This window comes from Canis lupus, chromosome 20 (genome assembly GCF_003254725.2).
Source record: "Canis lupus dingo isolate Sandy chromosome 20, ASM325472v2, whole genome shotgun sequence".
Taxonomy (NCBI): domain Eukaryota; kingdom Metazoa; phylum Chordata; class Mammalia; order Carnivora; family Canidae; genus Canis; species Canis lupus.
The window spans coordinates 27,452,299-27,475,832 of NC_064262.1; the positions used below are offsets into that span (position 1 = coordinate 27,452,299).

At 44.6% G+C, this 23,534-nt stretch overlaps 1 protein-coding gene across 9 annotated transcripts in view; it reads right to left on the reverse strand.

The window, feature by feature from the left end:
- The window catches only part of ATXN7 (ataxin 7), a 154,100-nt gene that overhangs the window by 13,321 nt on the left and 117,245 nt on the right, over window positions 1–23,534 (reverse strand). For 6 of the 9 annotated variants that reach the window (XM_025456457.3, XM_025456460.3, XM_025456459.3 and 3 more), the window contains 9 exons: window positions 22,219–22,471; window positions 19,881–20,140; window positions 19,337–19,419; window positions 14,518–14,783; window positions 12,793–12,991; window positions 12,310–12,431; window positions 7,836–8,808; window positions 6,970–7,035; window positions 621–4,740 (listed from right to left, as the gene is read on the reverse strand). In XM_025456457.3, the coding sequence (XP_025312242.1) occupies window positions 4,723–4,740; window positions 6,970–7,035; window positions 7,836–8,808; window positions 12,310–12,431; window positions 12,793–12,991; window positions 14,518–14,783; window positions 19,337–19,419; window positions 19,881–20,140; window positions 22,219–22,471 (2,240 nt within the window). In that variant the 3' untranslated portion in view covers window positions 621–4,722. Of the gene's footprint in view, window positions 1–620; window positions 4,741–6,969; window positions 7,036–7,835; window positions 8,809–12,309; window positions 12,432–12,792; window positions 12,992–14,517; window positions 14,784–19,336; window positions 19,420–19,880; window positions 20,141–22,218; window positions 22,472–23,534 lie in introns of those variants that run through there. The other 3 variants (XR_007404312.1, XR_007404311.1, XM_049098228.1) reach the window with 2 other exon arrangements.

Below are 23,534 nucleotides of genomic sequence, written 5' to 3' on the forward strand. Positions count from 1 at the left end.
AATACTCTATGGACATTTTCTCCAACACACATCAGTTGCTTCCCTTACTATCTGAAGCAACAAAAATAATTTTTAATTTCTTGAATGATCTGCAAATGGAAAAAGTGGCCCAATTTCGAGAGATAAAAGATTATGTTGTGCTCTGAGTAATCCCAAAATGTGCTTGCACTGCCAGTGAGGGAAGAAGGACATAAGAGCCAGGAAGGGATCAGACCAGCTGCGGTTAGAAAACTTACCTCTGGAGAAAAACGAAAACTGACCACATGCCATCAAATTGACACATAAGCAAGAACAGAGAGTACGTGTTTCTCAATCTATCACTTCCCTTTTGTTGACAAATCTGCAGGGTAAGAATGCAGCAGTATTCACAGTTTACCCAGTTCCAGTTAAGGCATCCCTTAACAGAGGCATCCCAGTTCTTAATTTATCCAAAGCAAAGCTCTGTGTCCAAGAATGGAAATATCTTAAGCCTGGTATTTAAGCTTACACAGAAGGGAAGGAAAACAAAGGTGCTTCACAAGGGTGTCTGATGCCAAAAATGAAGACAAGTCAGACTAGATTGAAAGGGGTTTAGTGTCACGAGGCAGAAACATGTAAAATATTTCATGCAGCCAACCTCATTTATTGAGAAGTCCTAATTTTATTGCCCATTTAGTAACATGTTTGTTCCACAAACTAATTTCTCATAAAGCAAAGCACAACCTTTTCTTATAAATAGTATAAATTATTTTATTTACAGAAACTTGTTACAAAACAAATAGACTATATATTTCTTCTCTTTTAAATATCCAAAGTAATTTTCTATCCCTTGACATTTGTTCATGTTCTATACAGCAGCCAACACAAAGTCCAGCTGAGATGCTCTTGATTATGTGTACAAATTATCAAACTATTCACACATTTTAACACAGGAGATTGCTTTTATAACCAAGCTCAAAAAAACAAAAACAAAAACAAAACAGCAAAATGCTTTTCAAGGCCCTACATTCACACTGACAGTATGTAGTGCTCATTTAAATGATCTGAAAATGTAGAATGTTTTGCACAAAATGTAAAAATGATTATTTTTCTGCTAAACAACGAAACTTTAACAATCATTTTCCAAAGTCCCCTACCCCCCCGCCCCGGACAGAATGAGATAGTAAGAAATTCCTTGGCAACAGAACTCTTGCAGGAAGACAGCTGCCTTTAATAAGTTACATTTTTCAAATTATACATTTTTCAATGTTCTCAGAGGTACTTTGTATTATATTTTTGGAATATAAAATCTTTTAAATATTCTATTTAAACTCTGTATTTCATGAGGGAATAACAAAACGGACATATTGTGTAAGTTGCTGGCTGACAAAAAAGATTTGTAACCCTTGGTGCCACCAGGCAATCCGTCACCAGTTCAATTACTGTGAACCAAAAGGCCTTAATTTTAAAACACCTCATAAAATTACCAGCATTGGTGGTTTTCAACTCCTCCACTAAGATTTTAGAAACAATATTTAGGTGGAAAAAGCAAACTCCAAAAGTTGAACTGAACATTCAAGTCTTTTTAAAGAATCTGTCGAAGCTTAAAACTAGGTTCAGGCACTTTCAGTTTTTCCCGTTAGTTTTAAACCACATCACACATGAACACACATGTGCTCAGAGTGTACACATCCAAACGCACAGGCACGCGGGCGCACTCACACTCACACATAAAACACGAACAAAAGAAAAGCAGTGTGTCACTTCGTTACATGTAGTCTATCGGGAATCAGGCAACTAGAGAAGCAATGCCCACTTAATCGGCATGAATCCGCTCCCGAGACATGAAAAGGGACAAAAAGACTTTCACAGAACAGAGGCATCCCTTAAACTGTAAAGGAGGCAGGTTCTAGAACTATTGGCTTGGCAGTGAACCACTTCAAATTATAAAAAGGTATTTACTTTTATTAATTAATAAATAAATACTAGATGATCTCAATTGTACCAAAACAGGATATCAGAAAAAAAGACCTGTGCAAAAATACATATTTAAATATGTACAATTCATTTTTAACAAAATATGTCTTCTGAAATAGGGATACTTCCATATTTATAATAGAACAAGAAATTCCAAAATAAAGATACAAAAGTAGGTTTTGTAGAATTCTTTGTTCATCAATGCAGCACTTTTTTTTTTTTTTTTTTGTAGGTTAAGAAAACTGCAGGAGTTGTCATGAAATTCTATTGGAAAGAATATAAAAATTATCTTGGTTTTAAATTGATACCAAAGTCTGTCTAGAAACAACCCAACCACTGCAAATTTGGTTTTCGCAAGTTAATTTAATTCAAAAAAATACTTGTACTCCCGTGTTTTAAATGGTCTTAATTGTTCATTATAATAAAAAGTAGTTGTAGGAGAAAATAAAATATTTGAACAGTCTAAAATTCAATAGCACTGTTTAGAATAGGTCTGTTTGTGGCAAGCAGAATCCAAAATGGCTAATTTCCTAGTCCCGATGACCTGTGTTCTCCCGGGAGACATAGTGAAATTCAATTAAAACCTCAGTCTAAGAAATCAAATGATCAACACTCGCTTATCTAAATATCTACATAATTCTGAATCAACGTGCTATCGTGGATCCTATTCACATCTTTCGGAACAACATGATCTGTCTATAAATTCCATCGCTAAAAGCAACTTTATATCCATCAAGTCCCCTTGGCTCTGAAAATAAATTCTACCCAAACCCCATTGCACTTGTCACCAAGGAATCAACAAAGTACGTTCTGATTCCCTCTTACTTCCTTCTCTCCCTCCACTGGGATGGAACAACCACGCTGATTTCTCCTTAACTACACCAAACTGGCCCATCCATGCGTTCTCCTTACTAAGCTCTCCTATAGTATCATTTTTAAAAAATATTTACTGATTGCATAATAAGTGAACAAGATACACTTCTCCCCTTCCTTTAAAAAAAATCAATATTTTACAACAATTTATATCTAAAGTATCTGCATAAAGTTTTTGTTGCCTTACATAATAAGAATAATTCTGTAGCAATTCACATTATTAGGCTGGTAACCAAGTATTTATTCATTCTACTTGTTGACTTGAAATTCCCTGAAACTAAAGTTTGTAACCCAAGAATTGTAGGGAAAAAAAGGATGCACTCATTGGCTCGGTCCAGGCCCTGCCCAGAGCAATGATCGGAGCCTGGGGAAATTTACCCTGTGATGTTCAGCAACTTTGTGTGTTCTTCTAAGTAAAAGTGCCTGGGTTCTTATTTCAGGAGCTATGATCATGGAATCACCAGTTAAAATGCCCCAGCTCATCCCCCAAATTCAATGATACCTTCTCAAGCAATGATGTTTTAACACAGTAAGCTCTTTCTTTTGGGATGGGGTATTCAAATAATAATAATAATAATAAATAAATAACTTCGAGGGACTCCAAAACTCTCTCAGAAAAATGGCTGGTATTAATCCCCAGAAAGGAGGGTTTGTTGGGGAAACATCTGCATCACATCATGTTTGCCTCCTCCCCTCCCTGGGTGCCTAAACTCCCCACCCAGCGGCATCCAAATGAACGTATGGAGAGGAAGAGGAGTGCACACACACACACACACGATACGGGGAGTGCTGAAAGCAGAAGTGTACACTGAGTCCCAGGACGGTAGCCACAGAAACTGAGGGTAATGCACACAGTGCCCTGGAAACATGAAGTATCTTAATGACTTAGTGAATGACAGTTTCTGCTGCATCCTAATAACTTCACTTTACAAAGGCATTTTTTTAAAAATAGAGGAGACTGGGCAGGGCAACCAAGCCAATCTGCCATACTGTGTAATGTGTAACACGAAAACTTAAAGGATAAAAAATTCCATCTCTTTGGAAATTGTGGAAAAACATTTCCCCCATACTGATTTTATCCACCTCCCTTCCCCCAACTAAAATTTGGCTTTCCGTTATCAAAACTAGTTTGCATTTGCATTTTCTTAAAAAAAAAAAATCACACAGAATTGCTTTTGTACCATGAAAAGTAAGCCTCTAAAATGTGGTATACTTGCTCTCTGGGCATCGATGGCTTTAAACCAGTTTGTAAGTTAGAAACTTTTGACACCGTCTTGCCCCAAATTACTTGCAAAAGGCTGGGGAAAAATACAGGCTATTTTGTCATGGTGCCTCGTGCTACCGTCCATATTCCATTCCCAGAATATTGCTCTAAAAACCTAACAACTCATTGCTTCTCTGGAGGGTTGCTCATGGTGCAGCTCTGCTCTCCTCTGGAAGGTGTCTCCAGATGGGGTACCTAATTGCTGGAGGGTGACCTACAGAAGACAGTGTAAGGTAAGAACTGGGACGGGAAGGGGGAGGAGGGAGAAAAGTCTACAGTAATGCTCTTGCCAAGACATTCTTTCGCCCAGCCAATCTACTCAAAGAGTGGCTCCATAATTTACTACAAGTTAAAAATCAAAGCAACAACTTCTCACAGATTGGTAGCAAGCAGTCCAGACCACTTTAACACTGATAAAAGCAATTCGGTGGCTGAACTTGATCCAGTGTCCTTTACAAGTACTCACTGCTACAGACATAGCTTCAGGGAAATCCTCGTTACAACAACAGCCCGGCAGATTTCTACCCTCGAGGCCCACAGGAGGTTGGGAAAACAGACTCAAAGGCATCGTGGAGTCCATAGTGCTGAGTGGAGGTGTAACTTGTCGTCAAAAGTGTCCAGATTATTCCTCCCCGCGCTATTTTCAGCTGTCAGGGACGTGCCTTTGGCTTTCAAAAAAGAGGGGGTAGGGAAACAATGAAAAGGTAAGTAAGCAGTTGTACGCGGCACCGCCCCGACGCCCAACACCATTGAGCGTGCCGAAGACCGCTCTGCTCTCCGGGGCCAGGAGCTCTCAGCTACGGCATTCCGCCTTAGCCTTCACTGCCCTTGCGCACAATCATTCTAAAAGTCTGACTTTTAGGAAACTGTCTAGAAAAGATGCAGGCCAGGTTGCTAGCTTAGCGAGAAGGCTCTGATGTTTGCCTTGTGGTTTTATTTGCTGATTTCCTTTCCTTAAAGGTCTTCCAGATTGTCAGGTGAGAACTGAACAAGGTTATTTGGGGTGCTCACACCCAAGGCAGCGCCCGTGCCCAGGGCAGGGGAACTCAGGCCCCCAGTGACCACAGTGAGCTATCTGAGCCCTTGGCGGCAGAGGCCATGAGCAGACCAGCCGGGGGAGGTGAGAGTGGAGGGGCAAAGCTGCCAAGTTCCATCGGCCAGGCTTCCCAGGACAGCCCGCCACGTTCCCAGGTTTAGGGAGCCTCTACCAGCGCAGTTATCTCTGTTTTAAAATCAGCTCCACCAGGGGCACCCGGGTGGCACAGCCAGTTCAGTGTCTGATTCTTGGTTCTGGCTCAGGGCATGACCTAAGGTTGTGGGACAGAGCCCTGCACTGGGCTCCATGCACAGCATGAGGTCTGTTTGAGAGATGCTCTCTATCCCTTTCCCTCTGCTCCTCCCTCTCTTTCTGAAAAATAGATTAATTAAATCTTAAAATCCACTCCATAAGATACAGGGAATTGAGGCTCCTACTTTTCCAGGAACAGCACTCTCTCAAGCATTTTGGAATCATGCTTGGAGACTCTGATGAAAGCTATAGGATCCCTCCTGCATATAAATGAACACAAATATTGAAAATATCCAGCGTTTTTAGGGGCTCACCGATCTTCCAATCTCCAGCCATGGACCCCCCACCAAAAATTTATGCAGAATAAAAAGGTTTTCTACTGCACAGAGGAAATCTTTCTCAAACACACACTTAAGTTAAAACTAATTTTAAGGGCAGCCCCCGTGGCACAGCGGTTTAGCGCCGCCTGTAGCCCAGGGCGTGGTCCTGGAGACCCGGGATCGAGTCCCATGTCGGGCTCCCTGCATGGAGCCTGCTTCTCCCTCTGCCTGTGTCTCTGCCTCTCTCTCTCTCTCTCTCTCTGCATTTCTATGAATAAATAAATTTTTTTTTTAAAAAAAACTAATTTTAAGAACCCAAACTCAAGACTGTCTTAGTGGGGCAGAGCCCTCCTCGCTGGTGGCTATCAGAGGTGGCAAACTGGTAGCTCAAGAGCCATACCTGGTCCAAAGGTGTGTGGACTGTACCATATTCCAGAACAAAATACTACATAACTTTTAAAAATGACCAAATTTCTCATGCAAGTCCAGATCTGCAGTTTCAAACTGGTAACAAGTTTCTGGGAGCACCTGCTCTGCGGAAATGGGCTCCCACTCCCTCATTTTCCACAAGCAGTTTATCTCTGCTGCACCCACCAGCCTCTTCCTCTCCTCTCCTGTCACCTGTAGGCATGGATACACCCAGGCAGAGAATGTGTTGGGCATCACAACACAATGGAACATGCCTCCTGCAGGTTCAGGAAGCTACACTCAGAAGGAAGCTACACTCAGAAGGAAGTTTTTAAAGGACGGCTATACCACTTCCTGCAGTATTTGAACTGTATTTTTATGCTGATAAACTATAACAAATAACTACAAACCAAGAGGTAAAAGCTAATTTTCCTATATCCAGGGACCCCTCACCCAAGGAGCCAAGCAACATACAAATGGCTCCTACATACTTGAGGCTCAAAGAGAGGAGTTTTAAAAGTTGCTATTTAAATTCATGGATAATTCTTTCCCCACCCCTTTGGCACTGGGCATTAATTAGTTCACACAGGGGGGATCCCTGGGTGGCTCCGTGGTTTAGCGCCTGCCTTTGGCCCAGGGCGCGATTCTGGAGACCCGGGATCGAATCCCACATCGGGCTCCCGGCATGGAGCCTGCTTCTCCCTCTGCCTGTGTCTCTGCCTCTCTCTATGTCTATCATAAATAAATAAAATCTTAAAAAAAAAATTAATTCACACAGATAGTGGAGGGAACTCTATCCTGGTATTTTCTGACAAAGTCCCAACCTGCCAATTGAATTAAGTTCTGGAGGTAAGGAATAAAATAGGACAGAACAGCCTCACCCTGTAAATCTGGGCTCTGGAGGGTGCTGCTGAAATCCCGGCACACAAGTAAGCACAGGAGATACGCTGATGAGTGAAGGGACAAGATGAGAGATGAACTGGGACTCAGAATGGAGGAAGCAGCTCCAGAAGAGGGGTCGGGGACAATGTAACAGGTGGAAGAGGGGGGAACACAGAGGGCAAGACACAAAGACACGGATCATTAGGAACCTGACACCCAGTTAGCCACTGCTCTATAAATGGGCCTGCATCCACATTTCTACTCTCCTAACTTCAAGGAGGTTTTAGTCTTCGTCTCTGCCCACTCACTGCTGCTCCCCTGCCTCCTCAGAAAACTGGGAGAAAAGATAAGGAGAAAGTTAACCAGAAAATCTGAAATCCTCTGATGGGAAAATTATTAAAAGGTCTTTCTTTCTTAAAATTTAAAGCATCCCTTTCTAGATCAGTGTGCTTGCAGGCCAGCGTTCTTCAGAGGAACAAACGAGAGAGCCACTCTCTCGGAACACACAGCCTGCATCCTCCCCAAATGGTGTCATGGGACACACGTGCTTCCCTGGGACTGCACTCACTGGCTATGCAGGGGACCCCGCCATCACGTAGGATGGCTTCAGCAGCTTTGGCTAACTGAAATGTACATCGTGATTTCCTAACCCAGGAGCACCTCCCAGGTCATAAGAAATTCTGGCAGAGACACACTGTTTCACCTTCATATGGCCATGAACCCCTCCTTTGTGAAAAGAGACTGTGAAGCTGGACATGTGCTTACAGCAAACAGACCAACCACACCACACCGATCTCTGAGTTGGTGGAAGGGCTTGTGGGAGAGGACACAGGCACACCCACAGGGCTCACAGTCCATTTCCTACCTGATGGAGAAGGGGACTGTGCGTCAGTCCCTGCGCCCCTGGGCTGGCGCCTGTGTGTTTCATGTGCACGTTGTTCATGGCTGGCAATTTGGCAACCTTTGTGGGTTTGTTGCTGCTGTTGTTGATGCTGCTTGAGCCAGGCGAGCACTTCCTTTTCTTTCCTATGAGTCTGTCTAGAGGAGTGTGAGAGTGTGAGTAATTGGTGTGGGAGTTGACGGACAGCTCACTGGACTGGTGGATGAATGGGCCGAGGGAGAGCGTGGAGTCGCCACTGTTCACCATCACACTCATCCTCTTGATGGACTCAGCGGGGCTCCCACCTGGGGGCCCCCTCCCTGACTGGTCGTGCCGGACGCTCACAGAGTTCGCCTTATTTACCACACAGTTGAGGCCCATGCCATGGGAAGATGTTACCGTTGAGGGGTAGGGAGGCACAGAGTGTGCCATACAGTTTTTCCTAAAAGACTCCATGGAATGAGAAGAAGACGAGGAGGAGGAGGAGGAAGAGTGAACTAACAATGGGGAGCTGTTTTTGCGTTTCTTTCCTGAGCCGCCGCTGGTACTGCTACTGGCGTTGTGACAGTTAGTGCTGTTACCAGAAGACTCCTTGGGCCTTAAAGACTTGCTGGATTTCAACTTCTGAGGTTTCCTGGACATAGGGGAGGAGGGCACTGAGGAAAGGCCAGAGGGTGTGGAGGGAGACGAGGATGAAGAGGACACTTGTCTGGATTGCATACTGCACACAGGATCCATTGCCCCAGAGGTGGCGGGCTGTGCATTTAGTGTGGTTCCATGAGCTGGTACCGATTTGCTATTTGGGGAGATGCAGGTGGACGAGAGCAGGACTGGGGATGTAGACACAGTGGCTGCTGCCAGATAGCTGACCCCACATTGTGATGTCGGCACAGAGTTTGTCCGGTGAGGAACACGTGTGGAGACAGGTGGGGTGGTGCTGGGCACGGGTGGGATTTTCCTACAAATGAGAGGGCAGTGAGTAATAATCACCACATCCACTCACAGAAACCTTCAGCTGGATGTGCCCTTCCCTTCTGGCACGGAGTAGCACACCCCTGTCAGAAAGATCAATCTGAAATGTACAGCCAATCCTGCCATTTCTCTCCTTCAAATTCCTTACTGCCTGCTGGGGGCTCTCAGAATAATGGTCTGTAAAGCACTGTGTACCTCACTCACTTCTGGTGCCCAACCTCACACTGCCTCTTCCCATCCACCCCCACCCCAGATCCCTGATTCTACCCACTGACCTTTCTTACGTTGCAAAACAGGCCTGGATGTGAGGCACTGTCCATTTTCTGCCTACAGCACTCTGCCTCCAAATTCTGCTCACCCTTCAGTTTCAGCCCATCACCACTTCCTTAGAAAATCTGTCCTGACCATCCTGACTTGCTCAGTTTTCTACAGACGCACACTGCCTGTTCCCAGACTTGGGGGCACTCAAGGCAGTTTCCATATGTGACTGCAGATCCCTGTCTAACTTCTCCAGACAGAGCAGTCCACAGCGTATTTATAACTGTAGCCCCAGTGCCCAGCACAGTGTCAGGAGTTCAGAAGGCACACAGATGTTGAAAGAATTCATGAATAAGTGAGGAGAAAGGAAGGGCACAGCAATTTAATAGCAACTGCTAGGTCCTACCTATGGGCTTGAATCACATCTCAGGGGGCTTCCAGTCACAGTGTTGGAACAATGTATTTGGTTAAATAAAGTCTGGGCTAAGTACCCATCTGAGGATAAGAGGGTTATTCAAATGGCAAATCAGGGAGGTCCCCTTTTATTTTTGCTCTGATTTTAAAATAGGACAAACCACAATTTCAAAAACCACTATGGCAGAATTAACACCAAGGTAACAACACAGAAAATGGCCCGAATGGAAGGCAAGTGTGGATACCAGCCTGCTCCTGACTTTATGGGGCAGCTCTGGCAGGTCCACGCACTGCACTAGCCGGAGCTCCAGCTCCTCATCCTCCAAATGAGAGGTGTCCTAAACTGCTGCCGAAGGGCCTTCCAAATGCTCTCTAAGGCCTACAGCTATTAATAAAAAGGAACTATTTACTGCATTTGTACCAGCTGTAACCGCCCCATTCACGAGTGGAGTCCTGGCCCTAGAGACCAATACATCCACACTGACCACACCCAAATCCCTGTGGGGCAGGGTCCAGACATGAGAAGTTTCTCAATCTCTCCGGGAGATTCCAACATGAAGCAAATACTGAGAAGTTGGGCTCTATTCCATACCTATCACAGAGGACAAACACGGAAGTTATCAGAAAGGCTCATGAGAAATGAGGAGTTCCTGCACCCCACCCAGACCTACTTCATCAGAATCTCTATCTCAACAAGATCCCCATGCTCTCGTGGGCACTGGCCCTCTGACAAGGTGCATGCAGGGGTGTAGTACCGCTCCTGCTCACTGGGTGCAGTGGCTGCTTGCGGCCACCAGGTGGCTCAGGGAGACGAAACCTAAAGGTGCTGAACTAAATCACAGGAAAATGAAAAGCTTCCATAGAGGGAGAGATGCGGATCTATCTGCACAATATATTGCTTCTTGGTATTAAAAAAAAAAAAAAAAAGTCTTTTAATTCACTCATTACCTTTCGTATAAAAACAAGACAAAGAAAATGTAGCATACTGACCCATGTCTGTATAAATGAACTGTGCAAAGATATACACGCAATTCACAAAAATGCTGTGAGGGTGGGAAGGGAAACAGGAATGTAGGGACCAGGGGCACTACAACTTTGGACTGTATACTTTATGAATGTAAAGTATATACTTTATGAATGAAAGTATAATTTTATGAATGTAAAAAATTACATTCAGTTTTCTTTTTTTACCCAAGTGAATTTATTACCGATCTAAAAAATTATGTACCAATGCCCCCCATCCCATCCCTCACCCCCACCAAAGAAAAACCCTTTGCTAAGGATCCCATCCCTTCCTTAGGGGATGTGGAATAGCAGTCCCCAATCAATAGCGGACTAGCAGTTGACAGAAACCACAGGAGCTCAGATCGGCCTCTTGGGTCATGGCCATACTCCGGACAAAGTGCTGGTTTAATTTCACCACTGTTCAGACTCCGACTCCATACACTGAAGATGACTTATTTCATGGCCATATTCAAATCCCATTTCCATTTATCCCCACATTAACCACAATTGAAAGGTAAGGGACTGAGAAGCCTGCCACCCATACTGGGGGATCTCCTGGAAGGGAAGACTTTCTTTTGGCTGAGCCAGTAGGACGGGACCTGGACCATGGTGGGAGTTTCCCTGAGTACATCAAAGATGCCACCTGATGACCATTCTTGAGCTGAGAAGTGCTGAGCTCCTTTCAGAAAATCTCAGGGGCTACATGAGAAGCTGGCCTCTGTTGGTCAGTCTGACTCCCAGCACCTTTCTCCAAGCTCCTGTCTGCCCCAGGCCTGTGTGCCAGCTCATCACTGAGCAAAATGTCTGTCTCCACTGTAGTGACTTTTTTTAAAACCAAAGTTCAAGTTAACACAAAGGCATGATTTCCTCCTTCTAAACTCTTAGGAGTACACTAAACGCACAGCTCAGGGAGCTCAATGAACTCTTCAAGTCCTAACAGGTAGTCTAAAGAATAAGAAGCTGAGATTTCAACTATTTGGGAGGGTTCTGATGTGGAGGGACCCCCTAGAATCCCAACAAACCAGTGCCTAGACTCATTTTTCTGAGCAAAGACAACGTGTCTTCATAAAGAGGGAAGAGGAGTCTCTTATCTAGTAAAAACCAGGAAGAAATGTGAAACAGAAAAGCAGAACAGCATTGCTCTGGGTTTGATTTTTCTAAGAGAACAAATGCAAGTCCTATTGATGATCATGAAGCTGGTTCAGACAGTGGACTATCTGAGGCCCCTGACCAGCTTCCTGACTTTTATGAGGAAACCAAGGCAGCAAGGCAAATGGATATACTGGCAGAGTCCACTCAGGAAGTCACTAGTAAATGATGCCCAAATGGAGACTATGGAGTGACATATGGATGACTGGATAGCCCCCTTCCATTAGCAAAACTCAAGATTTCCCAAAGTAGGTTCCACCAAACATTAGTTCCCCACGATGCTCCCCTGAAAGAGGTTCCTGGGTCAAAGGAACCTGGGAGATGTTCCACATTATATATGATAGCCCCTGCTTTGAGAGTTACAGTGGACAATATACCCCCTTAAAGGCTCTGAGAAGATCTCAGGGTTGTGGGATTGAGCCCAGAGTCTGGCTTTACACTCCTCAGAGTGCCAGCTTAAGCTTCTCTCGCGCTCTCTCTCTCTCTCTCTACCTCTGCCCTTCCCATGGCCCACTTGCTGTCTCTAAAATAAACAAACAAATAAATAAATCTTTAGATAAGCTTATCTTCATTAAACCAGTCCCCTAAGAAACAGAGGATGCAGCACCAGGTAAAGTCAGTCTCCAATCCCTACCCCAGAGGTGGTGTGACAGGCACTCACTTCCACAGCTGCGCGTTCAGATGCTTCTCCACCATGAGGTTGAGGGCGCAGCGAAGCCGGTTCCACCTGGAGTCAAACACGTAATAGCCTCTTCCAATCTGCCGGCTCCCGAATGTGCAAAACTGCAAGAGAGAGCACAATTGCACATGCTTGCTAACTCTGACTGTGGCACAAGTGATGAGGGTTCTCTCTCCTTTAGGAAAGGAGCTAACCATGAAAGAGCTGACTCTGAGTTATCGCAGGCTGTGAAGCATGAGAGTGAAGATGCCTGGCCCTGAGTTTCATGGAAGAGAAAGGGAAAAGCACGAGGTGTCCCAGGAGAGAGTGCATGCCGCCTCCGGGGCACCCTGTTCTGAGCTGCTCTCACACCTTGATCGCGTCTCCCACACGTGCGGGCATGCCAAGGTCCCTGGCACGCCCCCCTGCAGTGCCCTGTCCCTGCTGCGTGGGGAGGGTCAATACGGGGGTGCATGTGGAACTTACAGATGCTGGCTGAGGATGATGACCTGAATAATGACAGTCCAGTTTTTCAACAGACTCTTCTTTGTCATCGCCTTCTCCCTCCTCACTGGATAACCGAGAAGCTGGCTCAGTGGCAGGCAGGGGAGGGTGTGGAGATTCATGGACTGGAGGAGGGTCAATGGGGGCACTCCCACCTTGCTGAGCAGGGCAGCCTGGAGGCCTTGGTGAGTAGAAAGTGCAGCACCGATCAGATCACACATCTGGGAATCAGCTGCCTTAACCCAGATACAACAACGTGTCCGAGACCACCTAGGGAGGCCTGGGGTCCCCCACTAGCACTGGCTCAACAGATGCTGATCAGGTGGCCTGGGAGTGAAGAATCCACTCTCCTGAACCGCACGATGTCACATGAAGCCGTCTGCCAGATTTATCCAAAAGTAACTTGTAAATGGTTCTCCTTTCTAGAGACAATTGAGTGGCTCGGGGCCTCTTCCTATTCTCCCCGAAGAAGAGGAAATAGAAGTGGAACTTAAGACCGTTCTTTCTTTGACTCCTCTTCAAATTCTACCTGGACTTGGGTTACTAAGGCAATAAATAAGACAACTGGCAATGTGCTCTAAACCTGAAAGGGACAGGAGGTGATAAAAGGAGGAGGCAGCATGGCCACTGCAGGTGGCTTATCTACAGCCTACTAGTCAGGGGCAGTACTGTATGTTTCCCACATATATAAATGCCTGGTGATTCTACAATTAAGCTTACTTTTTTACAGATGGAAAAATTTCAATGAGAAGATGGCTGAAGAAAGGACTTGCCAAGAAACTGACAGCCTGGGCTTGGCCATTCTCGGGAGCCGCCTCCAATTGCTCCTCCACTGTGCTCCTCACAAACCAGAGAGCTCTTGTTGGGATGGGCTCTACCACACACAATTGGAGTTCCATGAGCAGCCACTTCTACCCCTCAGGCAGCCATGGCAAGGAGCAGGCACGTGAGGGGAAAGGTGAGGCATGGCAACCAAGCATTGGCACGTTCCTAAGCAGAAGCCCTCGCTGCCAGTGGCCAACAGGGAAGGCCTTCATTCTCTATAGCTTTCTCTTTCCCTTCTCTCTAGAAATTGGGGACAAAGTCTTTTACTTCAACTTGGTTAAATATACAAGCACAAACACACACATTTTCAAGTCCACCTTCACGATCTCCGAGGAATGTAAATTCTCATAAAACACCCTGATATCCATCACTCACTAAATAGCTAAGATGCCTAATACATGCTTAGGCCCAGGTCTCAAATGAATGAATGAAAAAAACAGGTTGATAAATGGATGCTGTAAAAACTCAGGCTGAATGCCTATTCCCAGCAAGGACTCCCACTGCTGTGTTTTGCAAGAAGTGAGACAAGTGAATGGGAAACTGCTGCCAAAGCTGTGTGAGATGTTCCAGTCACTAACCTGCAGTCAGGACCCGAGTCTCAGCCCTGCTCAATGGGGTTAAGAGACCCTTAACGCTGAGCAGGGGTGGAGCAGATCATTCTTGCTTCATTCTGCTGCTGGCATTTGGCCAAGAGCCCTGTTTGAAACTTACTGATAAACTCAGCATTTTTTTTTTCTTTAAATTAAAACCCAATTAGAAAAGTCTCTCATCTTCTTAGAGTGAGCCTGATGTACATTCCTTGACATCATGACTACACTGGGGTTTTACAGCGTCTGCAAGTCTGTTCTCGGAAGGGGGAGAGAGTTGGAGGATTTGTCTTACCTTGGAAGACTGGGGGTGTGAGGTTTAGGTTTACTAGCTACGAAAGGCTTTGATTCAGAAGGAATCACTCCGTGAGAGTTTTGGTGTGGCTCCTGTGAAGGTCTAGGAGGGGCGGGCTGCGGGTCCCTGAGAGGCTGCGTTGGTTGCTGAGAGTCCGGATGGCGAATCGATTCCTTTTCCCTGGTTTTGTTTTTGTGCTCGGCTAATAACACATCAAATCGTTTTCTTCTACCCTGGACAGCCCTCCGCTGAGTTAAGGAATGTGTCTAAAGACCAAAAAAATACAAAAACTGAGGAATCTCAGAAATAACTGTTTCTCTGTAATATACCCAAAAACACCATTACCCATTCAGAAACAACAACAAAAAACCAAAAAAACAATCTGGACCACTAGCATTGTTGAAGGCTGCTCACCACTTGATGAGCTATAAATCATAGGAGTGTGACCTTCTTTCTTTTGCTAGAATAGAAGCACATATTCCAGGCTCCAAATACATGAGAATTTGGTGATGTTACTTCCACCAGAAGAAAGGAGGAGTGTTAGCTGTGCCACCTGGTATGTAAGTGAACGGCAAACAGTAGAAACAAACAGGTGTTAGGTAGTCATGTTTCATGCCATTATAACAGCTTATTTACTGGGGCTCTTAACAACTCGAGTAGAAAAATCCCTCTTTGGGCCACTTAGATTTTAAATATTAAAAGGGAAGAAACACTTATGCCATAAAAATGTACGAGAGGAGTGCCTGGCTGGCTCAGTCAAAAGAGCATGCAACTGGACCTGGGGTCATGAGTTCAAGCCCCACATTGGGCATAGAGCTTACTTTAAAAAAACAATGTATCAGAGACTCCTATTTCATTAACAGCCAGAGAGTAAAAATTAGACAAAAGTTTCTCTATGTTCCAGTGAAAATGCCATGTTGAGAGAGAAAGTGGCTCAAAGCACCCTGGAGATGGGACTTCTTCAGCTGAGGAAGCCTGGAAAGAAGCAGACTACCAGACCAAGAGGAGACAGGTGTGAACAGGAAGAAAGATGAAGCAGAGTCAATCCCTATAGCCAGATACTCACTATGCAAAGAAAATGAGACAGCAGTTCTGGATCTTAAGACAACATTTAACTGCAGAATTAGGAAATGGATACAGTGAGAAAAAACGGTCAATGCTGGCAGGGAAACTAACATCACCAGTGCTTGAGGCATGTCTTATAAAAAATGTCTGTTCTCCAAATGCACTTGATAATTTCTGTTTTTGTTTGTTAAGGCTCACTTGGAGCCAATACTATTCCAAGAAGAAGATAAAGTTAAGTTAACCTGACCATTTCCTATTGCTGGGGTCTTAGTCTGCAAAAAATGTAAGAAGACAGTGGCCACAAATCACACATAGCAAATACAAGTCAATTTATCTATAGATGCCCTCCACTCTTTTATGTTACAAAAGTAACAAAAGGGGTACCTTGTGTTTATGACCTTAGGCATTATACAAATGTATTACTGCTCTAGATGTTTAGAGGAGTGATGTAATTTAAGGGGCTGGAGGGGAATTAGGCTTTTAATGTCCTTCTGAAATTCAGTTAACATATCACAAATTATGCCTGCCCCAAATTTAGGCTGGCATAGATAGTTATACCAGTGAGTTTAGTTTCTTTTTCAATTTTTACTTTATTTCCTTTAACATGTAATATATATATCCACAGTAAAGTAACCCAAATGAAGATAAGGAACTTTGTTTAGTGCTGTATTAGCTACCTAGTTCTATACTTGTTACTCAATAAATGTTTCTTTTTTAATTTATGATAATCACACAGAGAGAAAGAGAGAGATAATCACACAGAGAGAAAGAGAGAGGCAGAGACACAGGCAGAGGGAGAAGCAGGCTCCATGCACCGGGAGCCCGACGTCGGATTCGATCCCGGGTCTCCAGGATCGCGCCCTGGGCCAAAGGCAGGCGCCAAACCGCTGCGCCACCCAGGGATCCCTCAATAAATGTTTTAAACAAAAAGTATATTAAAATAATGACCCTCTATTATGTGTTAAACAAATGAAAGAATATATAACATCATTGGTCCACCTGTCTCTCTAGACAGATGTAAAAGCTGTTTCTCACCTTTGAATGTCCCCTTGTGCTTAGGACAGAAAGACTAAAGTCAAGAATGGAGGCAGAGATGACCAATAGCTCCCCAGCTTGAAGAACAAACAAAATTTCCACTGAGCTCCCTCCCCCATTAGAACTCCTCAGGGCTGCCCAAGTATCACAGGACAAAGGCTGGGTATGTAACTAAGCTCCTGAGGCCCTGCCCTCTCTAATAGTCATGGCCCCCCAAGTGCCTCCTTCTCCTCCTACTCCTTGGCCTTCTGGCTGGCCTTTCAGACCCTAACATGTCTACACTGCCCCATCACAGGATATTTACACATGCTGCTTCCTTGGCTTCCCCCAACCTTCTTTGCCCAGATAAGTCATGTGTATTTCAGCCCAGTATTCCTGTGGCAGAGGAGACTTCCCTGGCTTAATCCCCTACTGAAGGCTGTCATAACATAGGCTTCCTTCCTTTTTATTACTCATCAGTGGTAACTTGACACATATACGAGTGATTATGAAGTTAACCCCCACCTGGTTCACTCGATGGTAAGCCTCTCATGGCTAGGGCACTGTGCCTTGTTCTGTTAAAGCCTCTATCCACTGAGACCCAAAATGAGGCCCGGGTTCAGATGTATGCAATAAACCTTCCACAATGACTGGCAGGCAAGGATACTAGAGCCAAAATCTATTTGCATGGAAGACAGAGGGGACATGAAACAGGACATCAGACAGACAAGAAGTCAGGAGGGGGCCATGCAGGTGGCAGGCAGACAAAAGGGACGAGTGACAGGAGTGGGCAGCAGCAGGTCCCCTGACACTGAAGAGGAAGGCCTACATTCTCAGTCTGAGGCAGGATAGACCTGGGCAGCAACAGGGGAGACATTCAGTGGAGAGGTACTCAAGCATGGGCAGCCTCAATAATGTAACAGATTCAGGCCAAAATGGAGGCAAAGAGACGGGGAGGCCGTGGCAAACAAACCACAGAAGGAGAGGAAGGACAATGTGTGAAAGGGCAGGCCTGCCAATTCTATGATGAACTCTGTGACACACCAGGGCTATAGATGTGTACTAATGTGAAAACAGGCCTGGCACCATGCTATGCTGATGAAACCCCTCACAGAATACACGGGGAGCAAATGTGACTTAAAAAGGAAGACAGGACAACAATTCAGGATCCATACGAAGTCTGTTCACCCATCAATACTGGTTCAGGAAGAAGGCTGGTCAATCTGGCACATCAGGAATTGATAAAAGCTTTTGGTTCACCAGCATGTCCTGGAGATGATTCAAGGTGAGGATCTTGGATAAAGCAAGCACCCTTTGTTGACCACAGATACCCTAATACTGAGAGATCTAGGGTCCTGAGAGCCAGGGAGGTAGCAAGGGAGCCAAGTGCAGTCGGCAAGCTATGGCCACATTGTGGTACTGGACCAAGGCCTACTCTTGCAAAGTCCCTCAGGGGTGGCTGCAGCAGGCCCCAGGTCTACAGAGCTCAAATGGCTACCTTCCAACAACACACCACTATATGTGTACAACTAATGGTACATAAAATAAGAGCAATTTGTCCTGAGAAAGGAGTCTTTAAGCCGAAGATTCAATGGTGGGGCTTAGGGTGAAAATGTCTATGAACCCTTGAGACAAAATGCAAAATTCAGAAAATATGTAAGTATGTAGATATTTTTCCTAAGGGGCAAATGATGTGATTTTTTTTTTTTTAAGTTAGATAGTTAAAGGAACTCTTGGCCAACACCTTTCCTTAAAAGATTCAGAACCACTGTTGTAAGATAAAATCTACATGCTAAAATTGAATTAGAAATTTAAACTAAAATAAGAATCACTTAGAAACAACATTTCCACATTCTAAAGATTTTAATATTCTTCCACTGTTAGGGGTTGGAGTAGGCCCTGAAGTCCTTTACTCAAACCTAATCTTTGGTAACATTTAAAATAATAGACCAAAAATTTTATTTTTAGAAGACAACACTGATTTTTATAATTCTTACCCCCTCCTCCAAACAAGCATTTTTAAATTACGTTAAAGCAATGATTCTCAATTTTCAAACCCTTCTCTGAAGGCTAGCTGGGGACATTCTCCAGGGAAATGCACTTGAGCATACAGGCTTATTTATGTAGCAAGTCAACTGAAGCCACTCCACATCAACTCTTATTTTACAGCAAATAGACCACCTTCTTATTAACATACCGGAATTTTAAAGGAAAATCAAGGACAGAAAAGAGGGTCAGAATATTTTCTTAGCTTGGTGAGATTGTATATTATCTAGTACTTTTCTTAGTACTGGAAAAATAAGTCTACCTCAAAATCAGATCATCTTCAAGTGGCTCTTTAAAACTGAAGAACCACAGATTACAAGCATTTTAAGAATATTCACACATATGCAAAGGAAGTTTCCAGACCTGTTTCAAGTCCACAGTAAAGGGTAACTGCTTATATTAAATTTCCCTACAGAAACATTAACAGTCTTTGAAAATAACAGACTGATGAGGAAAGAATGCTATTGCACTGGATGACACTGGAAGCTGGTAGCAAAACATCTCAAGATTGCAATTTATAACAAGATTTCACATTTCCTGAACCGGAGGCATTCTTCATCAAAATCCTGTTACTCCCTCACTGACGAAATTCAGAACAGCTCCCCTCTGGGTTAAAGAGACTCTGGGGGCCGTGCCATAGATCCCATCTCCTTGAGTTTACCAGGAGTATTCGGTTCTGCAGGAGACCACCTACCTTGCATGTCAAAGAGCGGGTGCAGGGCTTCTTGGTGTCGAGATCGATGACCCCACAGTGTATGTCAGGATCAAACTCTCTTTCTGTCAAAAGCACACTGACATTACAATGGGCTCATCAAACATTATTTATTTTGAAAATAGGAGCAATCTCTGAAGGCATGTTGTAACTTGCATAAAGTCCATCACATCATCAATAAACATAAAATTACAACACGTGAGCACTGCAAAGCAGCAGCAACAGACCCCAGTAAGAGCATGGGGGAACACTGGCAACACCTGACAGGCAAGAGAGTGTGCCAGGCAGCACTACTACCCCACTCCACTCAGAAAGATGCACTAGAATGCTATTTTTACATTACCTACAGACACATGTACTTTTAAACGCAAGACTGAAGAGGTCAGGTATATTACCTAAGTAACTTCCTCCTAGAGCTGAAGCTGACCAGTTCTAAAAAGAGGACTTAGAGACAGCAGTCCATTTGCTTGCTCGTGAATGCCCAATCATATACAGAGAAACATTAAGACAAAAAATGTGAAGTTACCTGATAATCTCTTATTTAAAAATTTCCTGTTGTTGGAATTATCTTCAGACTTCTTTTCCAGAGTGGATGGTGCAGGAAGCCCTTTGCCATTCAGAATCTGTCCAGGTGAAGGCAAGGTTGGCTTTGGTATTGAGGAGCAGTTAAGGCCAGGCTTGACTGAGGAACTCACAGTAGCAGGACAGGTAGGCCCCACCGCAGATTTCAGTAGTGTGCCATCCATCTTCGGATGAATCTTTTCCACTTTGACAGAGGGCGTCATGCTGTCAGAGGGGGAAGCAGGACATTAGCACTCGAGGGCCCAGCAGCCCAGGTAAATGGGGAGCTAGAGGGCAAAAGGCAGAACCCGGATCTACCTACACACTGCAGAGACCTAGGCTCCCAAAGGCGACTTAGGAAAAATGCATTAGGAATAGCTAGAAAACTCAGTTAAGATTCACATTTATTCAGTCTATAAGCTCTCCTGGTGAGACAGAAAGCTCCAGTAAACCATCAGATTTACCTGGCCTTTTCATTATCCAGGACAACCTTACACTTGAGCCTGTGGGAGATCTAGACCTGATACTCAACTCAATGCCTGCAAGAAGCAGAACATGAAAACACCTAAAGGGACCAAAGACTATCTGCAAAACCTTTAGAGAATTTCTTTTGAGAACTATCATGTTTAAGAAAGGATTCATCAAAACAAAGTAAACTGAGTGAACAGAGGAAAGAATAACTGGAATTAGAGAATATGCCCAAGAAACATCACTAAGGACATACAAGAATTCAAATGAGCCCAAGCATATCTCCGAGAAGAGGCTCTCTGCCTCTGTCAATGAAGGAGAACAATGTTTAATTAGTTATGTGATGTGTCACTGAGGTGACAATTCTCCAGTCTCTGAAAAAAGTTTCTACAGTAAGAGCTCAGAATTTAAGTGTCTGGCACACAGCTGGTGAACAGTGAATACTTAGGCCACTAATAAAGAATTGAGTTTTCAGGGGATCTTACCGACGCTATCATTTGGGTGGCAAATGTTAGTACAGTTGGCCTGGTCCCCTCTAAAGCCCAGCTCCAAATAAAGAAAATTTGGACTGATGAGGTTTTATAAACTTTGTTCAGTGAAGTCAGTGCTCAAACAGCTGTTAAGCTGGCGAGTGACTTACACATAGCACTGGCATTTTCTTTGGCTTTCAGACAGGTCCAGGAACGAAAGTCCAGCTTGCTGTACTTGTACTTCTGACAGATGAGCAGAGGCTGGGGGCCTAGCAACCAGGACAAACAGCACCAAACAGCTGTACCTGGGACAGCCCGACAGCAGCAGAGATACTGCAAGAAGCCATGGCCTCTCCCAGCTGGCAAGGTCCTTGAGCAGCAGCAGGTGCTAGACACTGCCCAGAGATTAACCAGGTTATCAGACCTTGGGACTGAGATGTGTGGCATACCCTCCAAAAGGGAGGCAAGCCAGAAAAAGCCACCCACCACCACCAGGGCTGCCGTGATGAGGCAAGACAGGTTTCTATGGAGTGCACGGCTGCTCCCTCACATGACCACGAGGAGCCTGGCAGCCTACAGATCCACTATGAAAATGTGCCAAAGCCTCTCCTGGCAGTGTGAACTTCTTCCATTCTTCCAGTCTTTCCCCATCACTGCTGTGACGTGAACCCAAGACTGCAGGGGAAGGAAGCATTGTTTCCCTATTGCTCTGCGGGCTTCAGAAAATCCTACAACAGCATCTGGGAATCACCTCACCTTTTTATTCCTATTGTTATCAATGGCAGCAGCAGAAGCACCAATGTCCATTCATTTATTGTCTCCTGGGGGCCAAACACTATGCCAGGTACTTGACGCTACCATGTTAATTCTACTTCTCCCAGTAGCTCTTCACAGTGGCTTTTATTCTCAGACTGAGAGAGAAACAGTGCCTCACTCAAAGCCCTGCAGTTAAGAAGTGATAGAAGGGGTGTGTGAAGCCAGGCCTGTCTGACTGGAGCACTCCTTGGCTAAAGCTCCTTGACCTTATTATGTTTCCTTCTCCTTATCTGCAGAATGGGGATAACAACAAGACCTGTTTCATAGGGGTGTTGTGATCATTAAATGACAGGACACCAAGAGAGCCAAGTTTCCCTAGCTGGCACACACACAATAAAGAATCAATAAATAAGTATTGTTAACATTCCTATTACTATTCTGTGAAGCCTCCCAAAACAGGATAGGGAACAAAAGGAGGAAACAACATATATTTGATTTTCCCCCACAGCAGCCTGTCTTTGACACTATCCACAGTACTCCCAGATGCCACTGGAGCACACAGTTCCACGCCTGGCAGGGGAGCTCTCAGAACCTCTGGGCCATACTCACATTCTACCATGGGGGACTCGACTCTGCTGAATGGGATGCATTGGCCTGCTGTTCCCCCTGAGCTGCAATTTCTCTTTGGGTGATTTCAGCAACTTGGAACTTAATGAGGATGCGCTTAGAACACCTCCACTGGAAGAACGGCTGCTTCCACTTCCGCTGCCTCCTTTGCTTTTGGACAGAGAAGGGAAGAAGGAAAATACTGAAGTGGGAGGAACGGCCAAAGAAGGCTTGCTGGATGAGCTATGTCTTCTTTCTGAAAATGAAAACGGGGGGAAAAAAAAAAGGACATGGTTTTAGGCAAATCGCCAATGGAATCCTGGAAGAGTCCCCTGAAATCAACACATTTAGGTTCAAATATGCGTCACTAAGTGAAAATATATTTAACTCAGCAGCTTTCAGAAATGGCTTATCTAGGCCCCACAGACTTATTTAGGATTCTAGGAACTGGTCCTTCTGCTTCGGAAACATCTCAGCATAAAGCGGTTTATCACACATAGATAGCCATTAGGAAATTAAACAGCCATTCTAAACCTGAGACTATTTGGTTTTGCATGCTAGAAATGACCCTCACTCGCTCCAACTTGCAGTTGGAGGCAAATTATTCATTCATCTGCAGAGCTGTACTAATTGACGCTGCACGGATTTCTTTCTTCCTTTCGAGCATACTATCTTTCCAATTTTCAGAATTGCAAAATGTTAAGAAACAAGTTGTACCTTAAATTTTTTTGTCACTACCCACCAGCATATGATACCAAATAAGAATGTTTCTAGGGTTATCTTATCATTCTTTAAGAATCTGTTCTGCAATTTTTTTTTTTTGTTCTGCAATTTTCCAGTGAATCACTTTACTCACCCCTCCCCCCCTTTTTGAAAGATTTTATTTGTTCATGAGACACAGAGACAGAGACGGGGGTGGGGTGGGGGGGGTGGGCAGAGACAGAGGCGGAGGGAGAAGCAGCCTCTATGCAGAGAGCCCGACCCAGGACTTGATCCATGGTCTCCAGGATCCCGCCCTAGGCTGAAGGCGGCGCTAAACTGCTGAGCCACCTGGGCTGCCCTCCCCCCTCCCTTTTTTTAATAATCTCACTTGACTACAGATGGCATAGCTCTGGTTCATGCCACTAAGATGCCAAAGGCACAAGACAAAAATACCACAAATAGCTACGCCTGTTTTTTTAAACCAGGAAGTAATTCATGGTTAAATACAGACTACACAGGTTTAACTGAAAATAAGTCTACTCAGTGGAGAATCAGGTTTTCTCAGCATAAGGCTATCCACACTAAATAAATTGAGAGCTGCTGAAGAATGTTACTAT